Below are 18,263 nucleotides of genomic sequence, written 5' to 3'. Positions count from 1 at the left end.
GTGAGACAGCAAAGAACTGGGGTTTTTTGACACCACCAGATGTACTGAATTTTTTACGTTACCTGAGTTACCAAGACGCATGTCCAGAATAGTTTTGATAGCTAATATTCAGAGTTTTCAGTGATGCCTTCTGCATGTGATAATAGCTACTTGTCAGTAGATTGTGCTTCTGCAACCATGACATGGGCTGCTCCCAGGCAGTCTTGTACGAAATTCAAACCACGGTTGTTCCTTTGTCATTTTTAATTGCTTTTAAAACTCAGCGCTGGTTCGACTGGGAGGGGTGAGGTGCTGTGCTTTCTGGAGCAAGCTGTTCTTCAGGAGTTGTTGAGTGGAATCAGGCTGGGGGTTTTGTATTGATTGGACCTGCTCTCTCCCAGGTGGACAATGCTAAGGACTTCCTCTCCATGGGTGGACTCCAGCTGGTGATTGAGGGGCTGAACAGCACCGAGCCTGCACTGAAGGAGCACGCGGCCTTCGTCCTGGGAGCTGCACTGTCCGGGTGAGCTCTCTCCCACCAGCCTGGCAGGGGGAAAACCTTGGGAGACCAGACTGGCTCTGTGCTTCTCTTCAGCTCTCTTGATTTCTAATAGCAGGAGCTGGGAGCTTTTCTCATCCTGCCACACAACACATTGTCTTCTCTCCTGCCTAGCCCTTCCCTTACAGCACCACTTAACCCTGGTCTTCTTGTAAATGTGTCCTCACCCAGCTCATTAGACTTAGCCAGAAGTAATTCAGCATGGAAGCTATAATTGTTTCTTGACTTTCCTGGGCTTCTTGTTTTTACGAAGTTTGAGGGGAGTAGTTCTGCCTCCCCTCCTCCTTCCTTGGCAACCCTCTCGGGGGGGAGATCTGGAGGATGGTGTGGTTGTAAAGCCCACCAGGGAGCACCTTTCTCTCTCCTGCATCTTGCTCCCAGGCTGCTTTAGAATAGTGAGATGCTGACTTTGGAAATATATCAACTCTTGTGGTCTTTGGAGGGGGTTTTTAGCCCCATGGACATGTGCCTGTGACCCACAGGCATAACCAAAGGATGTCAGTTAGGCACAGGGTTGGGAAGGGAGTCAGCAGGTCACATCAAGAGAAAACTGGTTGGAAGGTTGCTTGTGGTTCACTGGCGGGTGGCTGTTGCCCAAAGGAGCCCCAGTTGGCCTCAGGCATAATTATAGTGGTACAGGTGGTGCCATGTGGGCTCAATGGGTTTTATTGGTGCCCTTTTTGTTTTAAAGGTTATGGGGCTTTCGGGGCTGCATGTGTTGCACGTTCAAGTGTGTGGAGACTTTTAGAAATGCACTGGATGAAACCAAACTTAAAGGTCAAAGTGCAGAGTGAAGACAAAGTCAGGACTGTTATATCTGCATATTTCTGTCTCTAAAAATATAGTCACCTTCACCACCACTATGAATTATTTATCACTTGGTCTACAAATCTACATTTCTTTTACAATCTTGTATGTGTTGCCTTTGGTCCTTATCATGTGTGAAGTAATATGGCTTCATGGCCAGCAGCAGGTACCCAGATTTACACCAGGAAAGGATCCAGTTTATATTCTGAAACACAGTTTGGCTTGTTGATCCCAAGGTGTGCTCCTTCCCATCAGAAACACAGACCTGCTCTTCATATTCTGGTGTATCTTAATGTTTGAAGCAATATTGTAATTGTTTCTTTAGGTTCTTTAATAGCATGTAGACTCTTCATGATATGTTTCAGAGAGAGAAAATCATATAGAGGCTCTGGAAACATTTGCAGGTAACTTGTGAAATGACAAGGGGTATTAAATCACTTATTTCCTGAGTTAGCTAATGTGACATGATTAAGACTCAAAAAATTCATTGTCTCATGATATGAGTGTGTAGCAGTGGCCACAAAACTAATGGTTTTGTACAGTATTCCTTAATTAATTGCAATTAATTTGCTTTCTTTGGACAGAAACAATCTATTTTCTAATATGACAACATTAAAATACTGCTTTGGAAACTTTTAGACCTTTTTTCTTGAAAGGACATTCTGACAGATGGTGATTTTGAGTGGTTTGGATGATGTATTGTCTGAGAGCTCAGTTCCAAAATGTGAGGAGTATTATGCCTGTTTTTTGGGTTTGCTTTTTTCCCCCTTGCTGTGCTTAAGCTTTCTCAATAGACACCTACATGCCAGCTCATCTGCTTTGTGCTATCTGCTTAATTTGTTTGTTCATACATTTTCTCAGCTTACTCCGTGCTCGATTTAAACTGCCGCGGGCATTTGAAGTACTTCACACTAAGCATTTTCTGATGTCTTGTGTTTCTGAGAGGTTGTTGTTTCCTTCACTCATGGTTGTTCTTATGGGCCTCAGTTTGGTGGTAGGACTTTCCAGTAAATGCCCCCAGAGGTGTCACAGCTCACTGGGCTGTAGGATCACAGTCTGATCTGTACTTGTCTGCCTGGGGCTGGTATCAGATCCTACGCTGGATGCTGAGCTGTGCCTGGACAAGAGGCCATGGTCTGCTGCTCACCAAATGGGTCTGTGGCCACCTCCCAAGTCTCTTTAGCCAGGCCAGCAGTTTCAAGCCAGGCAAACCTTCCCAGAGGAAAGTGGGGCCTGATGATAGCAGCTCCTCAGCCCAGTCTGGGAGGTCATTAACTCCTGGCACAGCTGAATCTGGCAGAGGGAGTTTAGAGTTGTCTGTAGACAAGCTGGTTTATGCAGGAGAAGCCTGCAGAAATGCAGAGCAGTTTCAGATGGGCTCGGGTCTCATGCAGACATTTTCAGCTCTCAAAAATACCCAAGTGTTCTCTGGATTTTTGTTGTCTTTGACTCTGCTCAGGTAGTGAAGCAGGTAAGAGATGGAGAAATCAGCTGCATCACTCAGGTCTTGCCTCCTTGTAGTCATGCTGGGACCTGGCTCAGAGATCTGGCCGTGCTGCAAACCCTTTTGGGATCAAAGGACTCTTAAGTGGAGCAGCTCCTTGAGCCAGGTGGCTGGCAAGATGTTGCATCAGCAAAGGCAGGAGGAGGAGAAGGCACAGGAAAAGGCCCTTCTCCCTCCTGGGAGAATCAGGATTTTTTCCCTCCTGATTTCACTCTTATTTATGTGGCTTAAACTGGTCTTGAGCAACTTTAGCACAGGAGAGTCTGGTTTTCAAGGCAGAGGGTCCCAGGGTGCTGCCTGCACAGACACTGCCCTCCTGGTGTCCATCTGCCTTGGTGAGCCTCTGCCGTGGAAGAGGATGATTTGCAGTGCAGGAAATCAAGGTTTCACCTCTTGTTTCTCTTCTTTGCCCTCCATTTTAGGCATTTGGGGTTTAATCACCGAGCGTGAGCAAATCAAACATCGCTCCATCTGGTAGAGTTTTCTGAAGTGCTGCCCTTATTGCAACTCTGCAGCCTCATCACAGTCCTACTGGTTTTCAACCTTTAACAAACTGTTTTCCGATTGGCAGTTTGCAAAAGTCAACTTCATTTGAACAATCCTCAAGTGCTCTGATTGCAAATAAAAGTTAAATGCACTAACAAAAATAATTGCTAGGCATGTGGGTTTGTACATTTAGGTATCCATAATTCACTAACAGTATATGCCAATACACAACATTATCTGGATTTTCAGTGATTGCATTAGCATAAAAGCATGTTAGCATTTATCCAGTGGTACTAACATTTAAATATATATAAGTATGAAATATTAAGAAACAGCATTTTGGAAGCAAGTGAAACTGCTGTCTGGAAAATGTTCCTGTGTATTTTTGAAGGTACACTCCAGCATCTTTGGGTTGACAATCAGCACTCGCACCATTGGGTCCAAATATTGCAAAAATGTCAATGTTTTATGCAAAGAGGAGCTATTTTCAGCTAAAAAAGATTGCTGATGGGAGAAGTGTCTTCTGATGTCCTCTAAGCTATTTACAGGCAGCATCTTCCTTTGTTCCTAGCACAGCCAGGCCTCTGTGCAGTTTGGGTCTAGATGCTTCACAAGACTGGAAATGTTAGCCAGAAAGGATTATGCTTGTGATTAAAACCTTCATTTAAAAAAAAAAAACTACCTCCAGGAAACGTTTTTCCACACCAATAATTGGAACATTTTAATATTTTGTAATAAAAGGATTTTTGTAATCCGTTTAGAAGGGGAATAATAATTTATGTCAAATGCCTTCTTGAAGCTTTATTCCAGATGCTCCCCATGTGCTTAGGGGTGAATTGGAGGTGAGGGCAGAGAGAAGCTAAGCCATGGGACCTTCAGGGCAAGGAGAAGCAGTTTGCTTTTCATGGAGAGAGGGCAGAAAGTGCAAAAGGGGTGATTTTGGCCTGGGTTAAGTGGGAAGCCAGGAGGAAAGTCACTTGTGCAGAGAAATTTGTGGTGTTTTGGCCAGTCCTTTAAAAACCCCAGGGCTGTACAAAGTGGGTAGCCAGGAGCCAGGATCCCAATCTGATGGTCCCAGCTTGTGTTTGCCATCAATCCCAGCAGGAGGCAGGGCAGTCCCAAGCACAGCCTCTTCAACCCACCCACGGGATCTCCCTGATCCCTGCTTTGGCCCTGAGGGATAAAGCAGGTGTTACAAGGACTTGGTAAAGGCCTGAGAGCAAACTCATCACAGGTAATAACTCAAGCAGCGTCTTGTGGAAGAGCTTCCTAGGGTTTACATGCATCAGAGTATTGCTTGTCTTAGCCATTTCCCATGAGATTAAATCCCTTAAACGATGCTGGTGTGCATCACAAACATCCCAGTCACTATTATTCTTGGGTGATGTCTCCCTGTCCCTGCTCTATCCATTGGTGTTTTGGTGGTATCCCTTCTCCTGGGGTTCACCACTTCTGTCTCTTGTCAGAGAAGCACCAGCTTCTTCAAGATGTCTTTGTCAAGAGGAAAAAGCTTCCACCAGACTTAATGACTGAATGAAATCCAGCTTCGCTGTGAAACTGGTTGACACTCACTGCTGTTAAAGAACATTAGGGCCCAAGCAATAAACCCATGAAAAGTAAAATTAAAGACCTTGCTTTGATGCTGTCTTGTAAGGACATAAGAATTCCTGGGCAGATAAATAAATCTAGTTAGCTTAACAAGCACTGTCCCTACCCATTTATTTAAAATCCATCTTCATGTTCTTCCCTTCCTCCTCCAGCTTCTCATTTTACATCCTACAATCTTTGCCCATCTCTTTGTCCATTTTCCCTGTTTTTTTTCAGTGGCCCTGTTTGCCACCATGTGTTTGTCACCTCCCAGCCAGTAATTCCAGCCCCACTCCCTGCCCTCTTGTAATTCCTTGCTTTGTAGATTGTCTCTTCTATTTTTATTTGAACTCCTGACTTGTGTGGAGTTATCAGCCTCACTGCACTTAATTTCAAATGAATTTGGTTGGGTCACCTCATTTTTTTTTCTGTAACAATAATGAACTCAACCTATTTAGCCTTTCCCCATTATAAATAACCTGAACAAAAACTGCACTGCAGTAGAAAATGGTGTTTTATCATCATGCTTAATTACACAAGAATAAATCCCTAAACATTTTTCAGGACCTGAAATCTAACAAGAAAGTGTAATTAACAATTTAATAGTGAACTGCCATCCTTGTGCTCTCAGGAAGGCAAGGAGAGCAGACCCCACAAGAAAAATCTAGAATCCAAGGTTTGTTCCTAGTTTTGTTTGGGAATTGCTTTGGGAATTTCAGCGCTAGGGAGATGCTGGTGTCCGGAAGCAGTGCAGGGTTGGGTGCTCATCCTGTGCCAGGCATGTTCTCCTCAGGTGCCTGCAACTACTGGAGAGCTGACAAGGTGGGATGGACATCTTAACCTCACCCTATGGGATTGGTTTTAGGCCAAGGATGATGTCACTTGTGTGAAATGTGGGAATTCTGGAGTGAGTTGCCCCACCCAGGGCTCTGGGTTGGGCTGTTGGTGTTTGAGAGGAGGACAGAGAGGTTAAGCAGTGAGGATGTGGACTGCTGAAATTGGAGTGTCTGGCCTCACATCACACTTCAGCAGTGAGCAAACCTGCACAGTTCCCCCAGCACCGGGGACTGCCGAGTTTTGTCAGTTATCTCAGGGCTCAGCCTTGGGGATGCTGGTGGTCTCTTCCTTATGGGCCCTTCACACAGAGATGAGTGTACCCAGAGCCAGATGCTAGCTGGAGCACCATGGGAACAGGGAGCTTGTTCCCAGACCTGTGTGAGGTGGCCTGCCCTGAAAACACAGGCAGAAGGAGCTTCTGGGACTGTGGCAGGGCTTGGGAGCACCAGGAAGCTGCTCCAGCAGGGAGATTGGTGACAACCTGCATGAAAAACTCATCACAGCCAGGTCATGTGTTACATAAAACACATTTTTTCTGTCTCTTCTCGTTTGATAAATGCTCTCCACTAAAGCATTTGAGTTACTGTGGTGGTTTCCATTTAAAATGTGCATTTGGAATGGTTACCTAACCACTTTCTGCAAAAAAAGAATGGGCCCAAACTTGCTGTTTCTCAGCGTAGACCTCGTTTCCTCGCTGGACACAACGTGTTCCTCTGTCTCTTCAGCTTCTATTTATTCATCATCCATGTTCTCTGTTTATCCTTTTTACTCCAGCCTGTGCACTCAGCTAATGGCTTCACAAGCTTCAAAGATTTCCCTGCCTGACACCTCCATTATTGTCCTGACCTGCTGTGACTTTCCCATGTCCCGTGTTCTCGGTGTTCCCTCCCAGTAATAGGTGTGAAACGCTCCACAAAGAAGCAGCTTCTGTGGCTGCTCTTTAATCAGGGCTACAGGAGGCTGTAGCAACCTGTGGTTAATGTGTTTCAGAAGGGAGGTGGAAAAAGTGTATTGAAGAGAACAAAGCAGCTAAGAATGGGAGAAAGACGAACAATGAAAGCAGGAAATGGAGGATCCAGCCCCAATTATGTACCTGTTCCCAGCAGGGTTTGGGGTGGACAGGACTGAGCCAGAGATTAGGATTACAGCTATTGTCTGAGCTTGTGTAGGAGGATCCAGATCCCATCTCTTCCTTGGCATGTCCTGCTGCGTGTGTCCTCCTGCCCCTTTCCTGATGGTGGCTTTTGTTGGGTTTAATTGCTGGCAGGCTGGACCCAGCCCGTGGGCAAAGGCACATCTAGGCAGTTTGCAGTGTGAGTGGTACTGGCAGAACTGGGCATTCAGGGAGGACTTGGAGGGCTGCCCTTTGCTCTTGTGAGCTGTCTTCTGGATTTAGCTACATTACTCACTGTCCCTCTGTTGTTCCCCTGCTCTTCCCCTTGTGTCTTGGAGACGAAGGCAGAACTGCTGGACCCAGAGCTTGCACAGGAGGCAAAATAACAGGCCAGCAGCCACAGGCTTTCATGGCATGTAAGGCCCTTGCCTGTCCTGATTGAAGAGGGGTCAAGTCCCAGCAAGTGACCTTGCTCCCAGGTTGGCATCTTGCAGCCTACCTATTCTCCTGATACAGTGTTTTGGTAAGTTTTTCCTCATCTGTCTATTTGTGTGCTTTAGGAATCAGTAGAACAGTTGATTAGTCCTCCAGGAAGATATTTCCTCAGGTCTTCCACCAGATTGCTGCCAACCTCCACCCCTTCAAGGCTCTCCAAGTGTTTGAACAGGGTGATGTTCTATGGAGAAAAAAAAAACAGCTTACTGAAGATTTCATCCTTCTGAAGAAACTCATTGTCACTGTTGACTACTTGCTTTACCCCAGTTGCTGACATTCTGTGTCTTCTTGTGAGCTGGATTTTGATCTCTCTTTTAGATGATCCTATTTCTGCTTAAAAGGAGACTTTCATCAGAGGCCTTTGGAGCTGCCTGGCGTGTTTTGGAAGGAGATGTCTTTCTGGCTTGGCTCTCTAAGAAGCTGCATGGACCTCTGAGCCCTGCTGGTGAGGGCAGCTGTCTGTGGCCATGGGACATCTCTGGGGAGCTGGCAGCCTCTTCCCTATGGGACAGCTTGGAATTGTCACACAAGTTGGAGAAATGCTATCACAGCTGCTTCCCACCAAGTCTTAGCCCCTTGATGCCACTGCATGAGACCTGAACAGATTTGAAAACTAATTTGCTGCTCAGAGCATTCAATAGATGTGAGTCACCTGTCCTTTCTGCTGCATTTAACAAGTTTCCAAGGTACTGCAGCCAGTTCCAGAAGGCAACCATCAAAGGGCTGCACCTTCACTCCCACCAGAAGTGTCTGGCTGTCCTTCCAGCACGTCAGTTCTCACAGATTCTCACTGTTTGTCTCTTACGAGTTTAACGTAGAGTGCATTGTATAATTTCTTGCCACCATCCTTTGCAGACTCTCTCTGCTTTTTATTTTTTTATTTTGTTTCCCCCAGATGTCCTGAAAATAGGGGCTGGGAAAGAGCAAGGACTCTTCCCACAGTCTGGTGCTGTGACCAGGTGGTGGTATGTGGGTCATGGTAGATGTCCTGTCACACTGCTGCTCTCCAGGTTCATGACTCTTTCTCAGTTACTCTCTCCAGTTGCCCAGCCATACCTGTTCCCTTCTGTTCAACATCCTGGAGCTGGCCTGTGCTTCGAGCACCCCTGCCTGCAGCAGGCTCTGGCCCAGGTGGGACCCCATCTTTGTGGGGGTGAGGAGCAAGGGAGCACGTTGGTGCTGCTGCACTGACAGCCAGGAGATGATGGGCACAGCCCCACGGTGGCTGTTTCAAGGGACAGGTCGTTAATCCTTAGCTCCATCTGCCAAGATCAATAATTAGGGCTGTTGCTTTGTATAAACCACCAGATCAACATAGGAATTGCCTTATTAAAACAGACGTGCAGGCCTGGCTGGTTGGAAAGCCCCTGTGGCTGCATTTTGCAGAGGGAGGAGCAGAAAAGCCAGGGTGGTAACGGTGCTGTCACATGTAAATGAGATTTCCCTGAGCCTTAAGCAGCTAAAACCTGTAATAAGTGATGAACCACAGGACTCTTGGGTTTTTCATCTATTTCTGTCAGTGCAACAGAGAGGGTTGAGGAGGGTTTCTGGATTCTGGTCCATGCCTGGTGCAGCAGGGTGTCTGCTGCCAGAATGCCTGTGGTCAGAATGCACACGTGAGCACTTCTGATCTCCCTCTGCATGTTCCTCACCTCCCTTTGGAAGCAGATTGTGTTACATTTCCATACATACTCTGTCATAAAAGCCTATAAATATGATTTTAGTGTGTTTGCGTGTTTTGCAACAAGCAGGAATTCACCTAAGCTGTTTTCCAAATTAATGCTCCCACTGCTTTTACTTAACAAGATCTTTTTCTTCTTAAAAAATGTATTTTCCTCTTGGGCACTTCATATTGAAATCTGTCTTAATTTCAGTTCAGCTAGTGTATGAAAACACACAGTGAGGCATTATTAGTCCTCGAAGGAAGAGAAAGACAGATGGAGCCCAAAATAGAATTGGTTTTATGATTAATTGAAACCTTCAGGAGTGGAATAGAGTCAGGGCTTGGTCCTACCGTGGCAGTGTCTGGAGATCAGTTCTGCTGGTGTGAATCTCCACAAGCACTGGCTGAGGAGCTCAGAGGGAGAAATACAGATGTCATTTGGTAGAGCCAGTTCTGGGTTGTCCTCCTCAGTGTGGGACCTGTTACTAGGGGGGGGGCATGGAGGGGAGCAGAGAGTTCAGGCTCTGTTCCAAGCTTCTGCTCTATTTGTGACCTGTGTCATTACGTCAGGGGCTGTGGATTCACATCCTTGTGAGATGTCGAGGGTGGATTTGCGTCTCAAAAGGGAATAGTGGAGAAATACCAAGTGGTGTTATCTGCTCTGGCTTTGACATTAGTGGATGTTTCTGGAGTCTGTAGCTACAGAACATTACAGCTTTTATAATATGGCTGCTGGAAAGGAGAAAGTGAAGATGTTGCAGAAGGTAGATCTCTCCATGATGTTTTGGAAGCTGGTCCTCCCCATGCAGACTAACTGTACAGCTCAGCCCATGACCTTGCTTGCATAGGCAGCAAGTTCTGTGCAGCTATGGAGTTGGGGAGAAGCAGCAAGTGAAGGCAGAGACACTTTGCAAAGGCAAATCCAGGTCAGTTACGGAGTTGTGTCAGCACCAAGAGGGGGTGGTTAAGTGTGATGATGGCACTCCCAGGAGGTGACCATGGCTCGGTGCTCACGGCTGATCTCTGTGTTACAGGATTGTGCAGGCATGGGGGACACTTCCCAAAGAGAGGATTGGGGTTGCCTCCACCTTAGCTAGCTGAATGAGGCAGGGGGGTCTGAAGTAATTTAAAGAAGGATTTGGTGTAGAAGGTCGATGTTGCCCATCAAGGGCCCATGCTTGGCAGGTCTGTGCTCCCTGCACACTTCCCATACTCTGAGAGCAAGGGTATGTTGAACCTTTCTTCCTGGGGCAAAATGGATGAGGAGCATTGTCCATGGGTGCATGTGCAGCTGTGAAGAAGGTACGGGGGGGACACAGCTCCCAGGTCCAGCCAGGACAGTCTTTCATGGGCTCCAGCACCCTCTCCTGCAGTGCAGCTTCTGAGTTAAGAACCTGACCTGCTAATTGTCCTAGCAAGTGGCAGGGCTGCTGCAAATGAGCTGGTTCCTCACATCCGTGGGGAGCTGAGCAAACATGTGAGGCACCACACCAGCACCTTGCAAAACATCCGTTGTTCTCACTTATTCTGACAAGTGCATTTGATTTTTGTTATCCATGATACTCTCTAGTATTGGCAGCATTTTCCAAGGTGCATTTTGTAAAGGGAAGAAGGCTCCACAGTATGACCTCTTCCTGCAAGGCCTGACCAGGAAACCTTAGAGAAATAGTATAAGGCTGCTGTGGATTTTCTTTTCTTTCCCTGGGGACTCTGGGGATTGCAGATCAGGGGATTTGTGGATTAGTGAATCAGGAATTAAAATGCATTTTTCATTCTTGTGTTACACACTAATGAACTGACAAATTTAATTTCTTTGAATCAAGCTACTTTAGCTAGAATGACTGAAGTTGTCTTTTGTGTCTTTTGGTAACTCAGGAAGGGTCGAATCGTGATCTCTGCGGGTGTCACATCATCCCAGTTCAGTTCTTTCTCTTTAGCCTGTGGCTGTTTGGAAAGTACAGTCTGTTGGCAAGGAAGAGCCCATCACCTGTGGAGGGTCTGGAGCAGCACCATGGCTTGTCAGGGGGCTGCAGCTCTCCACCAGCCACGTATTGCCTTGCCAGTGCAAGGGGCTGAACCTTGCACCAGGGAGGAGAGCTGGTTTTGCACCAGGCAGGTGGCCCCAGTTTCAGTGCCTGAGTCATCTCAGGTGTCCCTGAAGCAGTTGCTCTTGGGCAGGCACCTCTGTAAATCCTAGAGCTGGGACTGCACCAAGTGTCCTCACAGCACAGTGCTGTGTTTGCTGGGCTCTAGGCCTGAGATGTGCTGGGCTGCTTCTTCTGGCATTTGTCTTGCCCTTGGGCTCATTGCTGTGAATGAAGCTGAGGGCTTCCTCCCTCTTTTGGATCCCTCTGGGGGGGAGGGTCCCGGTGCCTTGGGCAGCCCCCTCTGCTGTAATTTGGGAAACGTCAGTGCCAGAGGATGCTCAGGCTGCAGTGGGCTCCACGTGCCTCTCCCTCAGCTGCACTGCTCTTCAGGTCTTGTGGTATGTGCCTCCTTACCCAAAACCTGTGCCAGGGACATGGAGCACAAAAGGCACTGATGTCATTAAAAGCCTCACGGACCGCGCTGTGGGACCCGATCTGCAGGGGGAAACCAGCTCCATCATTACCCAGTCACTCTGCAGAGCTTTAAATGAGAGCTGAACAAACGGGCCCTGGCTCTCCAGAGGAGGCTTTATTCTTTCACTCTGTGATGCTGAAAGTGAGTCTGAAACGTGGTTGCCTCTCGAGGTGAACCCCTGGCAGAGCTGGGGGTTGGTGCCTGCTGGGAGAGCTGCTCTGCTGCTGGGACAGGCACAGCCCATGCCGGGCTGGAGAGGAGCTCTGGGGCAGCAGTTACGCCCCTTAACTGATGACAAATGGATTTTGGGCTGTGCTCATAATATCTTGATTAACAATTAACATGATGAAACTGGAAAATACATCTCATTTCTCCCTCTGGATTCGACAGTTGAGGATATATGTTTCCTAGTTGATTGCTGTGCCTTGTTATAGGCTATTTACAATTGATTGAAAAGCAGAGGCTTTGTATGAAGAGAGACCTTTAATCTTCTGGCAGAGCTGAGTGTGTTTCCCTTCAGGAAGCATTCCTTCTCTTCTGCTTCTCTCTAGCCCCCACATTAAACTTGAACCTGGCCAGAGGCCAGAAAGAAGGCAGGATCAAAGCAAAAATAATTAGGGTCTCTGGTTTCTGTGGGCAGTCTGAACCCGTTATTCCTCCTTACTAACTAGTTATTCCTAAATAACTCTTGCAAGAGACAATTCAGCAGTTGCAGCATCTTCTTGATGAAAGGCACTCAAATGTAATAACCATGGCAACAGTTGCTGAGGGTCGGCGCAATGAGGGACCAAGACGTGCTCTCTAAAGGACAACGGGCCCAACTTTACTGACAAATGACACTGTAAAGCACCAAGGAGGTGATGTATGGTGAGCTCCAGGTCTTGGCTGTTGTCCTGGTGGGGACCCAGACACATGTGCTATGCTGGGGATGCGGGTTACCCCAGTGCACCCGGTAAAGAACCATGCTTCATTATTGGTGGCCATCTTCCCTTCTAGTTGACAGGGGAGCTCATAACCTGAAAGCTGAGGGGGAGTAATGGGGATGCTCCATCTGGAGGAAAAGGCCAGGGGGAGACACCACCTCTGATCCCAAAGTCACACTTCCCGGGGTTTGACTGCTCTGGCAAAGACTGCATCTTTCTGCTGGTGCTCTGATGGGTGACCAGATCGGTGGCCCAGACTGGTATCGATAATCAGTGCTTGCCATGTCTAACTTGAGAGCTCCTTTGTAAACCATTTTCAAGACCATGTTTGAAGGCCTACAGGAGAGGTGCTGGAAGCCATGTGGTGTTGCAGGTGGAGGAGCTGGTAAGAAATGGGGCATTTTGACTTGAAGGGTTGGCCCTTGGTGCGTGGCAGGGGAGAGCACAGGAATCGGCAGTGCCTGGACCGAGCCTGGAGAGGGTTTTCTGCGAGGGTCCATCACCCCTGGCTCATGTTCTCCTCTTGCTTGGGGGTCTTCTGAGTGCTCTGGAAAGACTTCTCCAAACACTCTGGTCTGAATCTCAGGTTGGGAGCACCTTAGGTTATGAGATCAAAGCCTCTCAAATAGCTTTGTGGAGATCATGATACTTTTATCAGGCAATATTATCTCTCATCTTATAAGCCTGAAAAGGAAACTCTTTAATGTTCACCAGAAGAACAGAGGAGCCTGCTGAAAGGCAGCATTATTTAGATTTCTGAGAAGGAGGCAATAAATACTCCACCTCTGCTTAATAATAATAATAGGGAGGCCAAGTAGCTCTAAAAACATAAAATAATGTGGACCTGTTTGGAATAGTCAACATCCTTATCAGCCTGCTGCCATCTCTGCGTGCAAGACTCACTAGAGATTCTGGGCATGATTTTCTGTGTCTCAGAGCAGCTGGAGCTTCTTTGACTTCAGTGGAAAGTCTGAGTGCTTGGCATGGTGGCAAACCAAGCCTCTTCCTTTCTGCTTCAAATTGGGTCTTGATTCTAAGTGAGATGAGTTTTCTCCTCCTGATAATTCTGTGCATCTGAAGTGATTACAGCTCTGCCTGAGTGCTCTTTTAGGAGATTTGAATGCGGCGTTTTCTTCCGTCTCAAAAAGGTTCCTCCAAGCCTCTACTTCTGGAGAAGAGGGGCAAAAATAAATCCTGGTGGAAGCCGTTGCCTCTTCCTATGCAGATTAGAGATTAAAACTTTTATTTTTATAAAACATACGGGGGCTAAATGGGAAAACTTCTGTTCAGGCGAGTGGGTTTTGGCTGGTGGCAACGTGCTGCTAAATTCTTCTCTGGCGGTGGAGAGGCAGAGCCAGCAATGGTATTATTTGGAGTTCTTAGAGAGTGAGCTTTAATGTTTGCTTAACTCCACTAAAAATAGATGCCACCCTCTTTTCCTAATAGGCGGCATTTGTCACACTTGATTCATTTCCTCTCCCAAACTGAGTTCCTTCATGAATATTCATCTCCACTCCCCAGGAATCTGCCTGTCCTCAGAAGTTGTACTCATGGGTGGCTGTGCCGTGACAATGCGAGTCAACCTTTCAAAACTCACCCAGTACCTGGCTGGAGCTGGCAAAATGTTGTGATACCAGCAGCTCTCAGAGATTTCTGCCTTCTCTGTCAGCTGTGATTGCTCGTTATCCCTCTCGATCCCTTAACGAGTCTCCTGTTCCTGTTGTCATAGCAGCACCGCATTGCCCTGTATGGCGAAGTCTCTGTCACTGTTAATTGTGAGCTGAGAGGATCAGCTTGGCAGTTTTTCTGGTGGGGATTAGACCAAAAGGTCCCTTTTGAAATGTGAAGAATGTGGTTTCCTTCAGAAGACGCTAGAACTTGGTAGTTACAGAAAATATCTGAAGAGGGAAACTTTACATAGTGAAGAAAGGGACAGCAGTCCTCACAGATCTCTTCCTGTTCATGCTCAGCCACCACTTAGAGCAGGGGAAGAGCAACCTGAAATGCCAAAGGGGAATATAAAGGGTTGATTTGTGGTTAAGAAAGTCTGTTAGTACCTCAGACCTTCTAATCTTGGAGATCCAAAGCGTGTTGAAGGTCCCTGCTACTGCCATGCTCCACGTTGCTGCTGGATTGGAAGAAATCTGCTGCTACTTAGTGCTGGGGGAGCAAAGGGCTGATGTGATGGTGAGGAATGTGAGTCCAGCAAAACTGCTGGACCATGGACCCTGCAGCCCTTAGCCAGTGGGTGTATGAGGAGGTGTGTGGAAGGGCATCTGTAGGATCTTGTGATAGCTGACTGTGTTTTGCTCAGCAGGGACCAAGGAAAAGACTTAGCCTCATAGAATCATGGAATGGTTTGGGTTGGAAGGACCTTAAAGCACATCGAGTTCCAACTCCCTGCCCACTCAACCAGGTTGCTCCAAGCCCCATCCAGCCTGTCTTTGAACACTTCCAGGGATGGGGCACTGGGATGAGTGCTGTGCCAGTGGTGCGGTGACATTCCTGTGTGCTGTGTGAAGGGGGGCTGGTTGTTCCCCACACCTGCATGGTGCCTACCAGCATATCAGGCTGCAGGTCTGCTCCCTGACACTTCATCCTCACTCCTTTCACTATGTTAACACCTTTCAACCTTGCTAATTGCTAAAGCAGTTCAAGGAATAAAACTGATATTGTCTAACGGGGTGTTGTCTGCTGGGCTTGTGAGGACCACCCAGTTGCCAGCAGGGTCTTTGCCATCAAGGAAGACCATGTTGATTTTCAGCAATGTGCTACAAGAGTTTTGTAGGGGCTGCTGTGGTATTGTGGGTGAGAAATCTGTGTAGCAAAAGGAATGATCTCATCTCACCTTTCATCCTGCACTGCCCTGTTGCAGTGGGATGTAGCCACAGCTGGTTGAAGAGAGCAAACACAGCCAGGTTGCTGTTTGTGGCTCGACCCAGAGGAGTTATCTATCAGTGACAATGCCATTGTTAATTGGTTGGACCTGCTCAAGACACTGGCTCAGTGCCTTGCCAGGCCATCTCTGCTCTGTTTGCCCAGCAGTGGTAGGGCCAGTGGTTGTATGTCATCTCCAGGGATGACAGGTCATCTGCAGGCTCGCTGCTGGCTCAGGAGAGGCAGGGAGCAAGGGCTGTTCTGTCCATGGTTTTCTCTGTTTCCTACTTGCTGAGGGATGGGGATCAGCTGTGCCTGTTCCCAACAACGTGCTCTGTTAATACACAGATTTGTCCTCCGTGTGTGTCACGAGGTTTAATCCAAAACTCTAAAGTGAAGCCAAAATAATCTGCAACCTAAACGTGGGCGTGAGTGGTGGTTTTGTAGAATGAAAATACAAACAACAAAAAACCTTTACCCCCTCGATCTTTCTCCCAAACTCAAAACCTCTGCTGGCCAAGCCTTGCAAATGAGTTTTTGGGTTTTTTTTACTGTGTGCAGCCAGGAGCCAGGTTTCTAAAGGCTGGCTTTCAGTTTTACAGGCGTTTATTATAGGCATGAATAATTGCTGGCACCGTGTTACCGCTGCTGTTGTTTGCTCTTATGGTTTAGGCCAATTACATATGTAAGCCCCTGATTTACAAGCAAAAGCAGAACTAAAGTAGCTTTGTGGCCTAGTAATGTGTCCAGAGTCAGCTGTAGGTCCCTGGCTTTCTGCTATGAAACATGGAGGTCCATTGCCATAAATATGTGGGTCCAGATGATCCAAGGCTTTATGTGCTTTGTGTGCCACGTGCTGCCACAGCACAGTGTGAAGGACATCCATGTGGATGGGCATTTGAGGAGAGGGAACTTGCCCAGATTTGCTTTCCCATGGCAAGCCAGCTAGAGGATTCATGCTGCATTTGGGGAATTCACAGAGGACACACACAAAAGAGGGAGAATTGGAACTAAACATAATGATTCTGCGAGATGGACATGAGCAAAGCCTGTCCAGGTCTTGTTTGAAAATAGTCATTTGTCTCCAACTTTTACTGTCCAGTGAGCCCTCCTGGGGAGCAGAGTAGGTGACATCCAGTGCTGCGTTTCAAATTGATGAACTGAGATGAAACTGACAATTTTCTTTTGCTTTTGGAGTGGGAAGGAGGTAGATCAGTGTGTTGACTGATGGTTTCCAACCAGCTGCTTGGACAGGTCATGTGAGCCACGATAGCTGTTGACTTGGACTCTGCGTTGCCCAGCCTAGGCAATTGTCACCTTGCTGTGCTGGTACCACTTGATACAGCAGCTCTGGGGTAAGCTGAAGAGCCAGCCCATACCCTGGGGGAGTCACAGAGTCGTTTGGGTTGGAAATGACCTGCTGGCTGTGCTGATCCTCCTTGGACTGGTGGCAAGCTGGTGTCCTTGCTGCTAGGAGGGAGCAGAAAGGCAGGGATGTGAGTCAGGAGAGTAGGAAGGATGTTTGTGGACACTGATCTCATCATCACAAATCAGTAGTGGATATTGTCTGTGGGAGGTAGCAGCAGCTCCACTCAGGAAGGAGGCCAGGACTTCACACTCCAGGGGATAGCCAGGGGAGGATGATGTGCTCGGGTCGTTAGTCATTAGTGCAGAGCAGGAAGCTTCTCATCTCAGAGGGCTTGTGTACTCAGCTGGTGTCTGTGGCAACCTCCTTTGTGTAAATGGCCTGAAATCAGGTTGACTGCTGTGTGCCGAGCTGGTGGACATTGGCAAGGAGACACTCTGCACCAGCTCAGCTTCCGTGTGGATTCACAAATGTCCATCCAGGCAGGAAGCATCAGTTTAGGACCATGAATTTCTGCAGCGATTTCCTTAAGCACTTACAGCTTCTGAAGGCAGGCACAGCACTCCATCACCCCCAGGGCAGACAGACCACCTGGCTCCATGCACCATGCCCTCAGCAGATCCATTGGACAGTGGCTCCCCTCTCTCCTTGGGACAAGGCAGATGGAAACAGCCCCAGATTTGTTTACTAGGCTGCGAGCGACTGGGGTTTTACACCCCTGCAATTACTGGCACGTCTTCTCTCCTCCTGCGCCTTGGCAGCACGTGTGTGAACTTCTGGTTGTGTCACCTCCTCGTCCCTCCTCACGAAGTCTAGCAGTGGGAAGTGATCATCACAACTAACATTTGCTTGGCGTGTGTCTTTCCGCAGTTCCAGAGCGTTGAACAAATTGAACCCCGCTTCCTCCTTCACTCTTCACATCCAAGCTGTTCCCGAGTCCAGGCATCTCATCTTGCACAACCACTCTCAGCTCTCAGAGCTTTCTTCTGCCCTGGTGATTAAGCCTTTACCTCCTGCCTCACAGAACCTACCTCTGATGCCTGCATCCCTGCTCTCCATTGCAGAGACAGTGTTCATCTCATGATCCTCCTGGCATCTCCCAACCATTTTGTTGCCGGGCTAACTCTGTCTGTTGGCTCCCTCTGCCACCACAGCAGATGAGGGCTTTTTTTTCTCTTTGCCTTTAGGGTCATTAAAACTTAATTGGCATGTCAGCTGTCTTTGTTGGGGTGTCGATTCTCTCCATCCATCAGTGATGCAGGACACGATGTTGAAATTCCCCTCTCTGTGCATAATTATCTTATTCCACTGCATCTTTTATGCAAAAAAGTCCTCTCCTTGCTCCAGCCCTTTCTGACCATCCAGTTTAGCTGGGGTACCTGCCATGGCTTTGTTTCTTATGTGTGCACATTCGTTGATTACATTAATAATATACTTTGTTAGCTAGCTTGGTCATTTTAACTCCTTGACAGCTTGATTCAGGTATTTGTCGTTTTTTTTCTTC

General features: G+C 47.6%; 1 protein-coding gene across 8 annotated transcripts in view; it reads left to right on the top strand.

The window, feature by feature from the left end:
• The window catches only part of SIL1 (SIL1 nucleotide exchange factor), a 93,963-nt gene that overhangs the window by 59,021 nt on the left and 16,679 nt on the right, over positions 1–18,263 (top strand). For all 8 annotated transcript variants that reach the window (XM_051630781.1, XM_051630784.1, XM_051630780.1 and 5 more), the window contains one exon: positions 381–502. In XM_051630781.1, the coding sequence (XP_051486741.1) occupies positions 381–502 (122 nt within the window). The remainder of the gene's footprint in view (positions 1–380; positions 503–18,263) is intronic.

The sequence above is a fragment of the Apus apus genome, chromosome 13, assembly GCF_020740795.1.
Source record: "Apus apus isolate bApuApu2 chromosome 13, bApuApu2.pri.cur, whole genome shotgun sequence".
NCBI classification, from domain to species: Eukaryota; Metazoa; Chordata; class Aves; order Apodiformes; family Apodidae; genus Apus; species Apus apus.
The sequence above is the reverse complement of the archived record's forward strand: the minus strand, read 5'-3'. Positions and strand labels throughout refer to the sequence as shown.